A 16,408-nucleotide genomic window follows, 5' to 3' on the forward strand; every position below is an offset into this window, starting at 1 on the left:
CACCATAACTGGGTCAGCCTGAGGCAGCATCACAACCGTTAGCATGCTAACATTTTTTGCCATTTTTGCAGCCAAACGCCTCACATTCATCTAACTTGGTAATGCATGAACTGTTAACATAATAACATTAGCTTGCTAACATTTTATCACCTTAAAACCTCAGATTCATACGATTTGGTACCTAAAACATGTTAACTGTTAGCAGACTAACTTTTTAAGCTAAATTTGCAGCCAAATGCCTCAGATACATATGATTTCGAACTTGATACAGGCTAATTGCTAGCATGCAAATGCTAGCATTATAGTATGCTAACTTTTTTTGCCAATTTTACAGCCAAACACTTCAGAGTGTTACGTCTGTTCGGCATTGTGATGCCGGGTTCGATTCCCTCAAGGATGCGTCGAAATTGAACACAGCAAAGGTAAGATAAACAGATTTATTTAAATAACAAAAAGAGCTATATAACACAAATGCTCGAGCTAGTAGAATAAAACAAACAAAGGACGCTAGCATAAAAGCTAGGAATAGTAATAGACAAACTAAATCTTGCTCAAAGGCACACAAAAACAGAAAAACAAATCTTCAGCGTGAGAGCTGGAATAATACAAGGGCATAGCGTGTAAACTAGTGTGAATAAACATAAGAATGATCAGAGGAAACTAGTTGCGTGTAAGCAAACCAGAAATGCAGACGTACCATTGTGTGAAAACAAACTTGGATCCCAGACTGAAAAATAAAAGATGCAGGCTTATATAAGGTAGGTGATTAGTGAGGACAGGTGTGCAGGGCCGTGAGAAACAGGTGAAACTGTTGGCCCTAAATGCCCCCGACCGTACTTTGGACACCACTTTCGTATGCTAACAAGCAATTTAGCTAATTCTATTGAATGTATTTTTATACATTTGAATAGAATATAATAGAATAGAATGTACTTTATTGATCCCTGGGGGAAATTCAGCACCACAGTTACAGTTCGCTCACAATAAACAATAATAATAATAAATAATATATAACCAGAGGTGGGTAGAGTAGCCAAAAACTGTACTCAAGTAAGAGTACTGTTACTTTAGAGATTTATTACTCAAGTAGAAGTAAGGAGTAGTCACCCAAATATTTACTTGTGTAAAAGTAAAAAGTATGTTGTGAAAAAACTACTCAAGTACTGAGTAACTGATGAGTAACCTGATTACGGCAACAAATAATGCACAAAAACATAAAAATAGCAATGAGCAAATTCAGAGCCAGGAATATCTCTTAAGCAACTAAAACAATAATATATATTAAATAATAATACATTAAAATAAAACAAAGGCAAATTGAGCCACAATAACTTAACAGCACCATAGGCTCAGGAGGCATTAATTGATTGACTGAAACTTGTATTAGTAGATTGCACAGTACAGTACATATTCCGTACAATTGACCACTAAATGGTAACACCCCAATAAGTTTTTCAACGTTAATCAATTATTTAATAAATGACCAAGTCGAGGTGATCTACCTCATATATACATACACACATGTATCATATATATTAATATTTCCAGGGTGTACCCCGCCCTCCGCCCGATTGTAGCTGAGATAGGTGCCAGCGCCCCCCGCGACCTCAAAAGGGAATAAGCGGTAGGAAATGGATGGATGGATGGATGGATGGATGGATGGATATATATATATATATATATATATATATATATATATATATATATATACAGTATATAATTTATATTTATTTATTTTGCCGTTTTTTACATGTTAAAAGTGTTTTAATGAATATATATGCACGTTTAACACATTGATTCCTATCTTTCATGAAGTCAAGAATATATGTTGGTGTATTACCTGATTCTGATGACTTGCATTGATTGGAATCAGTAGTGCTGAAAACGTCCACGTTTTCAAATGGAGGAGAAAAAAAGTTCTTCCTTTCTGTCTAATACCACATGAAAGTCGTTGGTTTTTGGCATCTTATTTGTCCAGCTTCTATATTTGTTTTTACACACTTTACAATAAATACATTGGCGGCAAACTCCGTAGCTTGCTAGCTTGTTTGCGCTGGCTTTCGGAGACTCTTATTTTGTTAGCGCAAGCGCTATGGAGAAGCACTTTTATTGTGAAGACAGGAACTGTGCGATCAGCCTTTAGGCTTTTGACGGAAGTACGGTTGAAATAAAAGGTGTCTTTTTTCCTTTACACTTTTGATTGATTGATTAATTGAAACTTTTATTAGTAGATTGTACAGTACAGTACATATTTCGAACAATTGACCACTAAATGGTAACACCCCAATAAGTTTTTCAACTTTTTTAAGTCGGATTCGACGTGTGCCGGTCACGTGACCGCCTGGCTCTGTTTGATTGGTCCAACGTCACCAGTGACTACATGTGATTGGTGAAACGCAGGCATGCGTAGATCCTACTTTGAAAAACCAAAACAAACATTAATAGATCGATAAAAAAAAAAGTAGCGAGTAACGAGCTGAATGTACATGAATGGAGCGGAGTAAAAGTAGCGTTTCTTCTCTATAAATATGCTCAAGTAAAAGTAAAAGTATGTTGCATAAAAACTACTCTTAGAAGTACAATGTATCCCGAAAGTTACTCAAGTAGATGTAACGGAGTAAATGTAGCACGTTACTACCCACCTCTGTATATAACATATATAATATATATAATATATAATATATCCATTTTCCATCCATTTTCTACCGCTTATTCCCTTTCGGGGTCGCGGGGGGCGCGGGCGCCTATCTCAGCTACAATCGGGCGGAAGGCAGGGTACACCCTGGACAGGTCGCCACCTCATCGCAGGGCCAACACAGATAGACAGACAACATTCACACTCACATTCACACATTAGGGCCAATTTAGTGTTGCCAATCAACCTATCCCCAGGTGCATGTCTTTGGAAGTGGGAAGAAGCCGGAGTACCCGCAGGGAACCCACGCATTCACGGGGAGAACATGCAAACTCCACACAGAAAGATCCTGAGCCTGGATTTGAACCCAGGACTGCAGGACCTTCGTATTGTGAGGCAGACGCACTAACCCCTCTGCCACCGTGAAGCCCTAATATATAATATATGAATAATAAAAATCTATGCTACATATATTCTACATTTAAGTGCAGTCAAGAAGGAACATATGTATTATACAGTCTGATGGCTGTCGGTATGAAGGACTTCCTGTGTCGTTCCGTGTTACATTTTGGGAGTCTGAGCCTTCCACTGAACGTGCTCATTCTCTCCACAAAGTCCGAGTGTAGTGGTTGGGAGGTGTTGTCCATAATGGCTAGGAGTTTTGCTAGACTTCTCCTCTCTGATACCACTGCCAGAGAGTCTAGCTCCACTCCCACCACGTTACTGGCCTTCTCTACCAGTTTTCCAGTCTGTTTGTGTCCCTCGCTCTCGGCCCGCTGCCCCAGCAAGCCATGGCGTACAAGAAGGCGCCCGCCACCGACTCGTAGAACATCTTCAACATATTTGTACAGACGTTGAAGGATCCTAGCCTCCTGAGGAAGTAGAGGCGGGTCTGTCCCTTCTTGTAGAGGGCCTCAGCGTGTTTTGATCCATTCAGCTTGTTGTCCATCTGTACTCCAAGTTATTTATTATCCTCAACCATGTCCACATCGACCCCCCTGATGGAAACAGGGGTCGCCGGAGAACTCTTCCTCCTTCCCAGGTCCACAACCAGCTCCTTGGTCTTCGTCACATTGAGCTGGAGGTGGTTCTTTCCACACCATGTGACAAAGTCCTCCACCAGTGCCCTGTATTCCTCCTCATCACCATCCTCAATACACTCCACTATCGCAGAGTCATCAGAAAACATCTGACGGTGGTAGGACTCTGACTGATAGTGGAAATCAGTGGTGTAAATGGTGAAGAGGAGGGTGGAGAGGACTGTACCCTGCGGAGCCCCGGTGTTGCTGACCGGCCTGTCAGACAGTCCTGCAGTCGAACGTGCCGTGGTCTGTCAGTCAGATAATCTACAACCCAGGACTCCAAGGGGGCCTCCACCTGCATCTTCTCCAACTTCACACCCAATAGCCCAGGCCGTATGGTATCAAAAGCACTGGAGAAGTCAAAAAACATGACCCTCACACTGCTTGCAGGCTTGTCTAGGTGGGTGTGGGCTCGGTTCAGCAGGTAGATGACTGCGTCCTCCACTCCAAGTCGTGGCTGGTAGGCGAATTAGAGTGGGTCCAGGTGGGGCTTGACTGTAGGGGGGAGTTGTTCTAGGACCAACCTCTCCATGGTCTTCATGATATGGGAGGTTAGCGCCACCGGCCTGTAGTCCTTTGGCGTACTGGGTCGCGTGCACTTGGGGATGGGGACCACGCATTAGGTTTTCCACTGTGTGGGGACTTTCTGCAGCCTAAGGCTCATGTTGAAGATGTGCTGGAGCACACCACACAGCTTTGGGGCGCAGGCTTTGAGCACCCTGGGGCTCACACCGTCAGGACCCGCGGCCTTTGCAGGCTTAGAGCAAATAGTTGTGTTTCAAAGAAACACAAAAAGCAACACAACATGGAGCCTGAGATTCGGATCCGGATTCGGTACCAGTATCTCTTAAGTACTCATAAGAAGAATGAGACGTCAGTAGAAACTTGAACAGAAAAAAAAGACTAAAAACAAGTCGTCTTCCCTTACGATTCAAACTAGGGATGCTTCGATCGATCAGGATCTGACTTTTCAGTGAAAAAATGTTGCGATCAGCCAATACTGATCAATGCCTATTAATGCCTACCATAGATGATAAAACCCTGATTGGAACAACTTTCATTTTAACAATATGTTTGTATCGATAAAAATTTAGCAATAAACATGTTCAACTCCTTGCCTGACTGCAACATGAGCCCGTATCACACAAACGACAAACATTTATCCAAAAACATATAGAGAATCTCCAGATGCTGTATGACGTGTACTCCTGACCCAATAATTTGGACAGTCGAGCATCATCTTTAGCTCGCAAACATTTATATCGCTTTTTTGTCAACTCTGACAACTTTGGTCCGTCACTCAAATATGTCCGTGTAGAATATAAACAATGATGTCGTAGTTCTGAGGTCCCATTGTTATCATTATTTCATAAAACTAGTGTCGTTGTATGTAGTACATTCGATTGTATTGTTTTTATAATTTATTATTCCTCGTTTAAAAGTTAGTTTTTCTTTCTTAAAAGGCATTTTACGAGTTAAAATGTTGACGTTTTAGGGAGGCAACGATCGATGAAATTGATTTTAAATCTTTTAAATTAGCGACGTTGGTTTGAGGTACCAATCTTTCGAGTTACGAACTTTGTCATACAAACAAATGAGCTTATTGGTTGAAGTACAATTGGTATTATTTATTGTTTATTTTTCCTCTTTTCTAATGCTTTAGATAGAGTTCTTTTTTATTTTCTTTATTCTGCTAGCTCAGCTACACTAATCAAACAATTTCCTTTGGGGCTCAATAAAGTCTAAGTCAGATTTTGACTCAAGATGTTGTTAATATGTCTGACTTTACATTCATTAAAACCATTTTTTTAGCAAACATCGTGAGTCTTTTAAAACACATTCTTTGGAGGAAGGGTTAGGAAATTGCATGGCGTTGGCGTCGTCACTGATGGATTTCCTATGAGCGATCAATATGATCATTGACTTGCTGTTATGAGTGTTTTTTTGTCCTCAAGCTGTGATCTTTTAAAGAATGATCATCGTTTTTTTTCACAACTAGAAACGATAACATCTGCTCATAAAATGACATTGCGGGATACAATAAATTTCAGGATGGAGGTTGATCAATTTATTTTGATCATGGAAGAATATACAGTTTATGTATGTTTATGTGTATATATGTATGTTTATGTGTATATATGAATGTGTGTATATATATATATATATATATATATATACACACATCTATATATATATATATATATATATATATATATATATATATATATATATATTTATATACCTGTGTGTATATATATATATATATATATATATATATATATATATATATATATATATTTTATATATACACACACACGCATTTATTTTTACACATAAACATACATATATGCATAAACTGTATATATATATATATATATATATATATATATATATATATATATATACACACACACACACACACACACACATTCATATATACACATAAACATTCATATATACATAAACTGTATATTCTTCCATGATCAAAATAAATTGATATGTATATATATATATATATATATCCATTTTCTACAGCTTGTCCCTTTTGGGGTTGTGCGGGTTACTGGAGCCTATCTCAGCTGCATTCGGGCTAAAACAGATAGACAGACAACATTCACACTGTCATTCACACTTTAGGGCCAATTTAGTGTTACCAATCAACCTATTCCCAGGTTCATGTTTTTGGAGGTATATATACATTTTTTTATATAAAAAGCAATAAAAAAAAAAATGTTATTTATATATTTATTCTTTTAAATCGATTTTTGGAAAGTTATGAATTCAGATGAATAAGAATTGTGATTTGGATGTAAAAATTATTGTTTTGTGTACCCTTAGTATTTACAATTTTAGAGTGGCTTTAGTAACATAAGGATATTTTGCTCATCCCGGTGTGAGATTATGTTCTTTTAATATGCAGTGCCCATTCATTTACGTCATTTTCTAAAGATGACCATGATAATGTCTGTCATTCTCGGATTGCAATTACTGATACTCCCACTTTAAATCCCGCTCTGAAACTTAAAAATATACCAGGTGACCATTTTGAATCTACTTCAGTCTTCCGTCTGTATTTGCGCCTCACTTGTCAAATGTATTTATGTCTGTCGTCTGATTTCACGGGCTCAAATCGTGTTCTGCAGGGTAGCGTGACACATTGTGCAGAGGAACCTTACCTTAGGGGCCTTTTGTGAAACACCTACAGTATGAAGTCGTTATCATAGCATCAGTCTCATGCACAATGTGAGCCTTGTTTCAGTGAAGCCACAGGAATAAAACTCAAGAGAGCTCCTAATATAACTGCAATATTCAACACAGTTCTATTACAACTTTTACATATCTCAGCCTTGAGTATCAGCCAGCCATCCATCCATTTTCTACCGCTTATTCACTTTTGGGGTAGCGGTGGGCGCTGGCGCCTATCTCAGCTACAATCGCCAATTTATTATTAATCGTCTGGAATGGTTTATGCTGTCTTTAATGGTGCTTTACATTTTTACCGAGAAGTCAGAACTTCAGAGTTCCTATTCAGAATTTCAACTGAAACGCCTCTTGTGGTCGAAGAGCATTCCACAACCCCTCAGTTGCCTTCAAAGATGGCCGTTATTCACACTTTTGAATTTTTTTTTGTTAAATCAGTCATCCATGATGGATGGATGGTTACAAAAGGTAACGTCACTGTTGTGTAAACAACATATTTTCATGTGTGTCACATGCTCTATATTGATAGCAATAGTGTCTTTCTTCATCTGCCGGGTTTGAAAGTTGAAAGTTAAGTTGTTTATATTTAGACAGGACGAACACAAGAATAGCATTGGTGGATGTGGCCTAAGTCTATGACACTTAATTTCCTACTTCATTCCCTGCTCCAACTTGCAACTTCCGCAGCGTCTGTTGAAGCGGAATGGCAATTGTTTTTTTGCACAAGACATTGATACAACATTGATTACACGTAAATGTCCTTTAAAACTGACCTTGAAACAACAGTAGTTGTATTTATAAATTGAGACAACGTTGACGTCCAACTTTGGATCCACGTTGTTAGTTGGCAAATGCCCATCATTCAATGGTCAAATCAAGGTCAGAACCCAATGTTCATCAAATGTCGTCAAAAATAATGTTGTTTTTACGTTGTGAAGTGAATTATATATATAGCGCTTTTTCTCAAGTGACTCAAAGCGCTTTACATTGTGAAACCCAATATTTAAGTAAATTTTTTTTTTTTTTTTTTAAACCAGTGTGGGTGGCACTGGGAGCAGGTGAGTAAAGTGTTTTGCCCAAGGACACAACGGCAGCGACTAGGATGGCGGAAGCAGTGATCGAACCTGCAATCCTGAAGTTGTTGGCGCAGGCGCTCTACCAACCGAGCTATATCGCCCAATACCGTTGTATTTGTGTTGTAGAATATTGGTTTTGAAATGACCACATTTCAATGATCAGATCAACGTCACAACCTGACATTGATTAAATGTTGTCAAAAAGCATATTGTTTCAACGTTGTATTTGTGTTGTAGAACATTGGTTGGATAATGACCACATTTCAATGTTCTTAACATTGTTTCAATGTCTTGTGCCTGCTGGGATTGGCCACAATAGTTACTTATGTTAGGATCATGACGCAGTACGTTGAATGATGTGGACTCCTTTGTTACTGGATACTTCCTAACACTGCCTCGGAGACCTTGTATGTGTAAGTAATATGCAACTATAATTATTTGATACTTGTTTATATCGACATGTTTTTTGTTGAATGATTATTACTTACGTCTAGCTCGTATGCTATTGTATGCTTAGTTGTTGCATAGCTGCTAGCTCCTAGTAGCCTATAGCCCAGCATGTTTACCTTTTTGTAAAAGACTTGACTAAAATAGAGGGAATTGTGTATTAAATGACTGTCGAGCGTTGCACGAGTAAACACGCTGCGGGACTGCTCGTATCGCACATGATATCGCTACATTTTACACGGCAACCCATATAATCCGATACTTGGCATGAATATTCGACTGCGACAGTGCAATTTGGATGCCGGCAAGGCATCATCGTCTTGGGGAGGTTTTCAATAAGTGGAGCTAAATGCTTTAGCTATGGAGGGAGGCATGATGAGAATGTTACAGTTGGTACAAAATGCGGCTGCTAGACTTTTGACAAGAACAAGAAAGTTTGATCACATTAATCCTGTACTGGCTCACCTGCACTGGCTTCCTGTGCACTTAAGATGTGACTTTAAGGTTTTACTACTTATGTATAAAATACTACACGGTCTAGCTCCAGCCTATCTTGCCGATTGTATTGTACCGTATGTCCCGGCAAGAAATCTGCGTTCAAAAGACTCCGGCTTATTAGTGATTCCTAGAGCCCAAAAAAAGTCTGCGGGCTATAGAGCGTTTTTCGTTCGGGCTCCAGTACTCTGGAATGCCCTCCCGGTAACAGTTCGAGATGCTACCTCAGTAGAAGCATTTAAGTCTCACCTTAAAACTCATCTGTATACTCTAGCCTTTAAATAGACCTCCTTTTTAGACCAGTTGATCTGCCGCTTCTTTTCTTTCTCTTATGTCCCCCCCTCCCTTGTGGAGGGGGTCCGGTCCGATGACCATGGATGAAGTACTGGCTGTCCAGAGTCGAGACCCAGGATGGACCGCTCGTCGGGACCCAGGATGGACCGCTCGCCTGTATCGGTTGGGGACATCTCTACGCTGCTGATCCGCTTGAGATAGTTTCCTGTGGACGGGACTCTCGCTGCTGTCGTGGATCCGCTTGAACTGAACTGTCGCGGCTGTGTTGGAGCCACTATGGATTGAACTTTCACAGTATCATGTTAGACCCGTTCGACATCCATTGCTTTCGGTCCCCTAGAGGGGGGGGGGGGGTTGCCCACATCTGAGGTCCTCTCCAAGGTTTCTCATAGTCAGCATTGTCACTGGCGTCCCACTGGATGTGAATTCTCTCTGCCCACTGGGTGTGAGTTTTCCTTGCCCTTTTGTGGGTTCTTCCGAGGATGTTGTAGTCGTAATGATTTGTGCAGTCCTTTGAGACATTTGTGATTTGGGGCTATATAAATAAACATTGATTGATTGAATGTGACAGATGGAACCTATAGATAATCAATAGTTCTACCAGCCAGGCGATCAATGGCCCGAGGACTACTAGCTTCCTCATAAAATTCGACACGAGAGGTCCAGAAGCATGCTTTGGTGCACTGTAACACATTAGTGCATTTTGTTCATATAAGACAACATATATTGAGTACAGAGGAAGCTGTCTAACTCCCTCAGTGACGGTCTCACATGCGTAAGAAGTTGACCCCACAGCCTCCATCAATCGTTTTTGGATGGCCTCTGTTGTTTATCGACGCGTGCTATCTCTCCCCGTAACCTGCTCGCGAATGTAACGTGTTCAGCTCTATTTGTGGTTTTTGTGTTCATGTCTTTCCGCTGAACCGTGACAAATTGGTGTGCAGCAACGCTATCGTAGCCGGGGGCCAGATGTGCACAAGGGACCCTAAAAGCTCTGCAGGAATGCAGGCGCTTCCGACCTAGCCCCCAATGCATGTTTATTCCGTATTGACGATGGTGCTCAAGGTGTCATGCAAGCTAACATAGACCAGGGGTGGTCCAGACTGTTTCCACTGAGGGACCACACACTGAAAATTCAAAGCGGGCGGGGGCCATTTTTAGATTTGTTGCTTTCAAAACCAGAACAATATGGGGTTTTTTTTAACCTTTTGGGCTCCCTCTCTAGTTTGGTCCCAGGGACCTGGAAGGGTCTCAGTCATAAAAATTAAAAACATGTGTAACATGTTGAAAAAGTATTTTTAAGCTTAAATCCCAAGAATCAACTTCAGATAAATCGATGTGAAGATTTTTGTTTTATGCCCTTAATGTTAAATAAAACCTTGTTTCTTTCTGGGGTGTCGTGGCTTGGTTGGTAGAACAGCCGTGCCAGCAACTTGAGGGTTCCAGGTTTGATCCCCACGTCCACCATCCTAATCACTGCTGTTGTGTCCTTGGGCAAGACACTTCACCCACCTGCTCACAGTGCCACCCGCACTGGTTTAAATGTAACTTAGATCATGGGTTTCACTATGTAAAGCGCTTCGAGTCACTCGAAAAAAGTGCTGTATAAAACATAATTGACTTCTTGTAGCAAACAGACAAAATATGCAACATTTAATCCCCAAATTATACAATTAATTGAAAGAGAAATTCCATAAAAATTATCAGGGACTTACAAGTGTTGAAAATAAATCATACATTATATTATTTCCTAAAGTTACGCCTTAAATTTGTAGATCTAATTCAGATCTGTCCGTTTTCAGTTTCAGTTTATTTTGAACATACATACAATAAAATTACAATGTAATTCATCACGTTTCCGGTTGTTTCATTATAGCACGTCGGAAAAGGAGTAAGAAGAAGCTGTAATAGAACAGTAAATAAGAAAACAAGTAAATACATTAAAAACACCATTAAGTAAGTTAACAAATGTTACATTTATAATAAATATCGGACTTATAATAATCTGGACAACAATTAAAGTTTTTATAAATAAATGGTTAAGTAGTTTAGATGACTGAGATTATCTAATTAAAAAAAGGGTTCAAAATGTTCATCATAATTCCCATTATGTGTACTTTGTGAACACTTCTTTAGTACTTTGTTTGATTTCTTTGCTTTATCTATTCCATAATTTAATTCCAAATACTGATATGTTAAAGGTTGTAAATCTTGTACGTGCAAATATTCTTTTTTTAAATGAACTGAAATTACTTGTTTTCAATTAAATGTCAATTATAAGTGCTTATTATTTCCTTATGGATTTTTGTTTGTTTGTTCATTTGATGCCTTTTTACAATCAAAACATTTTTTTTTAAGGCAAAATATGCAATATTTTCCATCAAAAATGTTTCAAAGTGGAATACCTGATGAGAAGTAATTGCAGCATTGAATAGGTAAATAATCCATGACAAAATTGATTGTGATTCATTATAATTTTTGGAGCAATGACAGCGTTGTGTTATTAGTCAACTTTGCAACTTTTTTCTTTACATTTCACCGTATCTCATTCACCAAGAAAAATGAGCATTGTAGATCATTCACAAATATTCATAGCATAAAAGGGTAAATGTTTTGGAACATTAATTAGTTTTTAAAATGAACAGACACTTTTCAAGCATAAAACATACACAGAGAATGTCTACAACTTGTGGACAAAAGAGCAGACAGCGTACATCAAAGAAGCCGTTGGTGGTATTTCTTACCTAACTGTAATGAAGTATTACAAACCCTGTTTCCAAATGAGTTGGGAAATTGTGTTAGATGTAAATATAAACGGAATACAATTATCTGCAAATCCTTTTCAACCCATATTCAGTTGAATATGCTACAAAGACAACATATTTGATGTTCAAACTGATAAACATTTTCTTTTTTTGCAAATAATCATTAACTTTAGAAGTTGATGCCAGCAACACGTGACAAAGAAGTTGGAAAAGGTGGCAATAAATAGTGATAAAGTTGAGGAATGCTCATCAAACACTTATATGGAATATCCCACAGGTGTGCAGGCTAATTGGGAACAGTTGGGTCTCATGATTGGTAATAAAAGCAGCTTCCATGAAATGCTAAGTGATTCACGAACAAGGATGGGATGAGGGTCACCACTTTATAAGTTAATTGTCAAACAATTTTAGAACAACATTTTTCAACGAGCTATTGCAAGGAATTTAGGGATTTTACCATCTACGGTCCGTAAAATCATCAAACAATTCAGAGAATCTGGAGAAATCACTGCACGTAATCGATGATATTACAGACTTTTGATCCCTCCGAGTGTACTGCATCAAAAACCGACATCAGTGTGTAAAGGATATCACCACATGGGCTCAGGAACACTTCATAAAACCACTGTCAGTAACTAGAGTTGGTCACTACATATGTAAGTGCAAGTTAAAACTCTGGGACGGCGTGGCGCAGTGGAAGAGTGGCCGTGCGCAACCCGAGGGTCCCTGGTTCAAATCCCACCTAGTACCAACCTCGTTACGTCCGTTGTGTCCTGAGCAAGACACTTCACCCTTGCTCCTGATGGGTGCTGGTTGGCGCCTTGCATGGCAGCTCCCTCCATCAGTGTGTGAATGTGTGTGTGAATGGGTAAATGTGGAAGTAATGTCAAAGCGCTTTGAGTACCTTGAAGGTAGAAAAGCGCTATTCAAGTACAACCCATTTATCATTTATTTATCATTTACTATGCAAAGCCAAACCCATTTATCAACAATATCCTGAAACGCCGCCGGCTTGGCTGGGCCCGAGCTCACCTAAGATGGACTGATGCAAAGTGGAAAGGTGTTCTGTGGTCTGACGAGTCCATATTTCAAATTATATTTTGAAACAGAGGACGTGGTGTCCTCCAGAACAAAGAGGAAAATAACCATTCGGATTGTTATAGGCGGAAAGTTCAAAAGCCAGCATCTGTGATGGTATGGGGGTGTATTAGTGCCCAAGGCATGGGTAACTTACATATCTGTGAAGGCACCATTAATGCTGAAAGGTCCATACAGGTTTTGGAACAACATTTGTTGTCATCCAAGCAACGTTATCATGGACGCCCCTGCTTATTTCAGTAAGACAAGTGTTACAACAGCGTGGCTTTGTAAAAAAAGAGTGCGGGTACTTTCCTGCAGTGCAGACCTGTCTCCCTTCGAATATGTGTGGCACATTATGAAGCTTAAAATACAACAGCGTAGACCCGGGACTGTTGAACGACTGAAGCGCTACATAAAACAAGAATGGGAAAGAATTCCACTTTCAAAGCTTCAACAATTAGTTTCCTCAGTTCCTAAACGTTTATTGAGTGTTGTTAAAGGAAAAGGTGATGTAACACAGTGGTGAACATGTCTTTTCCCAACTACTTTGGCACGTGTTGGAGCCATTAAATTCAAAGTTTATTATTATTTGCAAAAAAAAAAAAAAAATTAGGAGTTTGAACATCAAATATGTTGTCTTTGTAGTGCATTCAATTAAATATGGGTTGAAAGGGATTTGCAAATCATTGTATTCTGTTTTTATTTACATCTGACACAATTTCCCAACTCATATAGAAACAGGGTTTGTACTATTATTCATTGATATTAATTAAACAAAGAGCTCTTTCACCGCCATCTGGTGTCATATTTTAGGTCTGCGTCCTATAAACCTAGTAAAACCTCAGTACAGTTATTGTTTTCTGATTTTTGTTGACGATCCGTGCTTTTTCAGGTTACCGTTACAAGAACGATTCATAAAATCGCAATTTAATTCAATGGTTGTGAAGTAGAACACACACTTTCAGTGAAGTGCATTAAGTTTAGTTGGGGGGATAACTGACCCGGTTGCCAGCATGCACACCTCAGAGGCGCAGCAGAGAAGGTATTGTATAGATTTGTGGAAGTCTATATTCTGCTTCTGCTCCTGAGAGCCAACGGGACCCAACAGTAATGACTCGCTCTATGGTTACTGGGGCGTGTGGGAACGCTTGCAAGGAAAGAGAGGGGGGAGGGTTGTTGTGGGTGTGGTAAATCCTGACAGCTAGGCAACATATTTTTCCCTTCATTATGCTGTTCTAGGTGTTTGGGTCTGATCCTCTACAAGAGTGAGGGTGCTCTTGTTCTACTCTGATGACTGATAAAAGATGGTTTGACCCGCTTGGTCTAGCACCGGCTTCTGTTTGGCCCATTGCTCAAACACAGGTCCTAGTGAGAGTTGAGAGCGCGAGGCACCAAGCTGAAAGTCAGAGCTGTCAATGCTATGTCTAGTGCTAGCTGTTAAGGTGTCAGGCGGTGAGGTTTACCGATGTACACGTGGCACAGCTTCACGGCTGGCATCTGTTATACTAGCCGCCCTAAAGCTCACTCTCATCGGATCACAGGAACACTGTAACTTAGCTGCCTGGTCTAGCACCGGCTTCCATTCTGCTGGGACTCCAAGTTGTGTTTGCTGAATGAGAATCCAGAGGCGCACATGCAGCCTTGTAGCACTGGCGGTCGCACAAGCGGTAATCACAAATGGAACCACACATTTTGCCGAAACGGCAGTCGCACTGGCTGTCACTCTGGCAGTTTCACGTGCAACCGCACTGGTGGTCACACTGGCAATCAAACTAGCGGCCATTGGCAGTTGCAATGCCAGTGGAACTGGCAGTCTCATTGGCAGTCAAACCGGCAGTCACATAGGCAGTTGCAATGGCAGTCGCACCAGCAGTCAAACTGGCAGTTACAATTGCAGTCGCCCTGGCAGTCAAACTGGTAGCCACACCAGCAGTCTCCTTGGCAGTCGAACTGGCAGTCTCATAGGCAGTTGCAATGGCAATCCAATCACCAGTGCATCTGGCAGTCACGCTGGTTTACAGTTTACATTGGCAGTAACAATAGCAATCTCTCCAGTGGTTGAACCGGCAGTCGCACTGGGAGTCAAATAGGCCATCCAACTGGCAGTTGCAATGGCAGTTAAACCGGCAGTTGAACTAGCAGTCGCACTGGCAGTCGCACCGGCAGTTGCACCAGCAGTCGAACCAGCAGTCGAAACAGAAGTCGCACCGGCAGTCACACTAGCAGTCACTCTGGCAGTAGAACCGGCAGTTGAACAGGCAGTCGCACCGGCAGTCTTATTCGCCGTCACACTGGCAGTCGCACCGGCAATCGAACAAGCAGTCGAACTGGCTGTCGAACCGGCAGTCGCACTGGTGACAGTCAGATCTGCGGCACTCACACGGGCAGTGGCACCAGTTTGCGTACCAACTTAATTCCAACAAAAGAAATAGCCAACAAAAGAGCAACACGAACAACCAAAGGTTGACAAAAACTGTTCAAAGGTCAGCAGACAGTCTGAAGGTAACGAACGATTTCGCTGCCAGTTCAGCACACAAAAAAGCAGAAGCCAACACTGCCAGGGACGCGGCTGTCAGGAGCGCCGAGGAAGAAGAGTCAGGAAGTGGTGCGCACATTCTCCCATTATCCTTCTCCAACACGCCACAGTCCCCAGCTGGCCTACTTGAGCGCCAAAAGTGACAACAATCGTTTACTCGCCCTACCTTGCTCTCGACTCAGGCTGCGAACCTCCATTGTTGTCTTCCCCCAAAGGGACGCAGCTCCACGCGTGGTAAAAACAAGCAGCTACCATGTAGAAAGGGGGCTGCTGTCACAGGCGCCGCCTCGCCCCGCAGGTGTCATCGCTATCCGGGGGGTGAAAGTGGAGATCTTCACCTATCCTCTTGCAACTATTCTCTCACATTCTTTTCGTCTGCCAGCCCGTTTGGCCGCAGTAGTGTGGTCTCCCCGGCGCAGATTAGAGGGTCTGTGTGTGTGTGTGTGTATAAGTGTGTGCCTGGAGAGCTTTCGGAGCGCGCTAAGAAGAGTCAACCACTCACAGCTCTTAGCGGAGGGGGAAGCGCTCTCTTCAACGTGATCACCTGGGAGAGCGAGCGCTACTCGATGGAGGAAAAGAGCGAGGAGGAGGAGGAGGAGGAGGAGGAGGAGGAGGAAGAGGAGGAGTAAGGATGGAGAGGAAATGGACCCAAAAGCATCTTGCCAGATACAAGTGGAGGTTGAGGAAGATGAGGGATGCCAGAAGCGCCAAAGAGCCGAGGTGGCGGTGATTTGCGAGTAAGGAAGAGAAGATGTTTTATTCAACAACGACAGGATGCTAAGGAAGAGGAGCAGCCA

The 16,408-nt window shown here is 41.2% G+C and overlaps 1 protein-coding gene across 2 annotated transcripts in view; it reads right to left on the minus strand.

The window, feature by feature from the left end:
- The window catches only part of plch2a (phospholipase C, eta 2a), a 181,352-nt gene extending 165,201 nt beyond the window's left edge, over positions 1-16,151 (minus strand). The window contains exon 1 of one of the 2 annotated variants that reach the window (XM_061903126.1): positions 15,778-16,151. In XM_061903126.1, coding sequence (XP_061759110.1) covers positions 15,778-15,866 — 89 coding nt within the window. In that variant the 5' untranslated portion in view covers positions 15,867-16,151. The remainder of the gene's footprint in view (positions 1-15,777) is intronic. The other variant, XM_061903124.1, reaches the window with a different exon arrangement.
- Positions 16,152-16,408: the final 257 nt, after the last annotated feature.

This window comes from Nerophis ophidion, linkage group LG06 (genome assembly GCF_033978795.1).
Source record: "Nerophis ophidion isolate RoL-2023_Sa linkage group LG06, RoL_Noph_v1.0, whole genome shotgun sequence".
Lineage (NCBI taxonomy): Eukaryota > Metazoa > Chordata > Actinopteri > Syngnathiformes > Syngnathidae > Nerophis > Nerophis ophidion.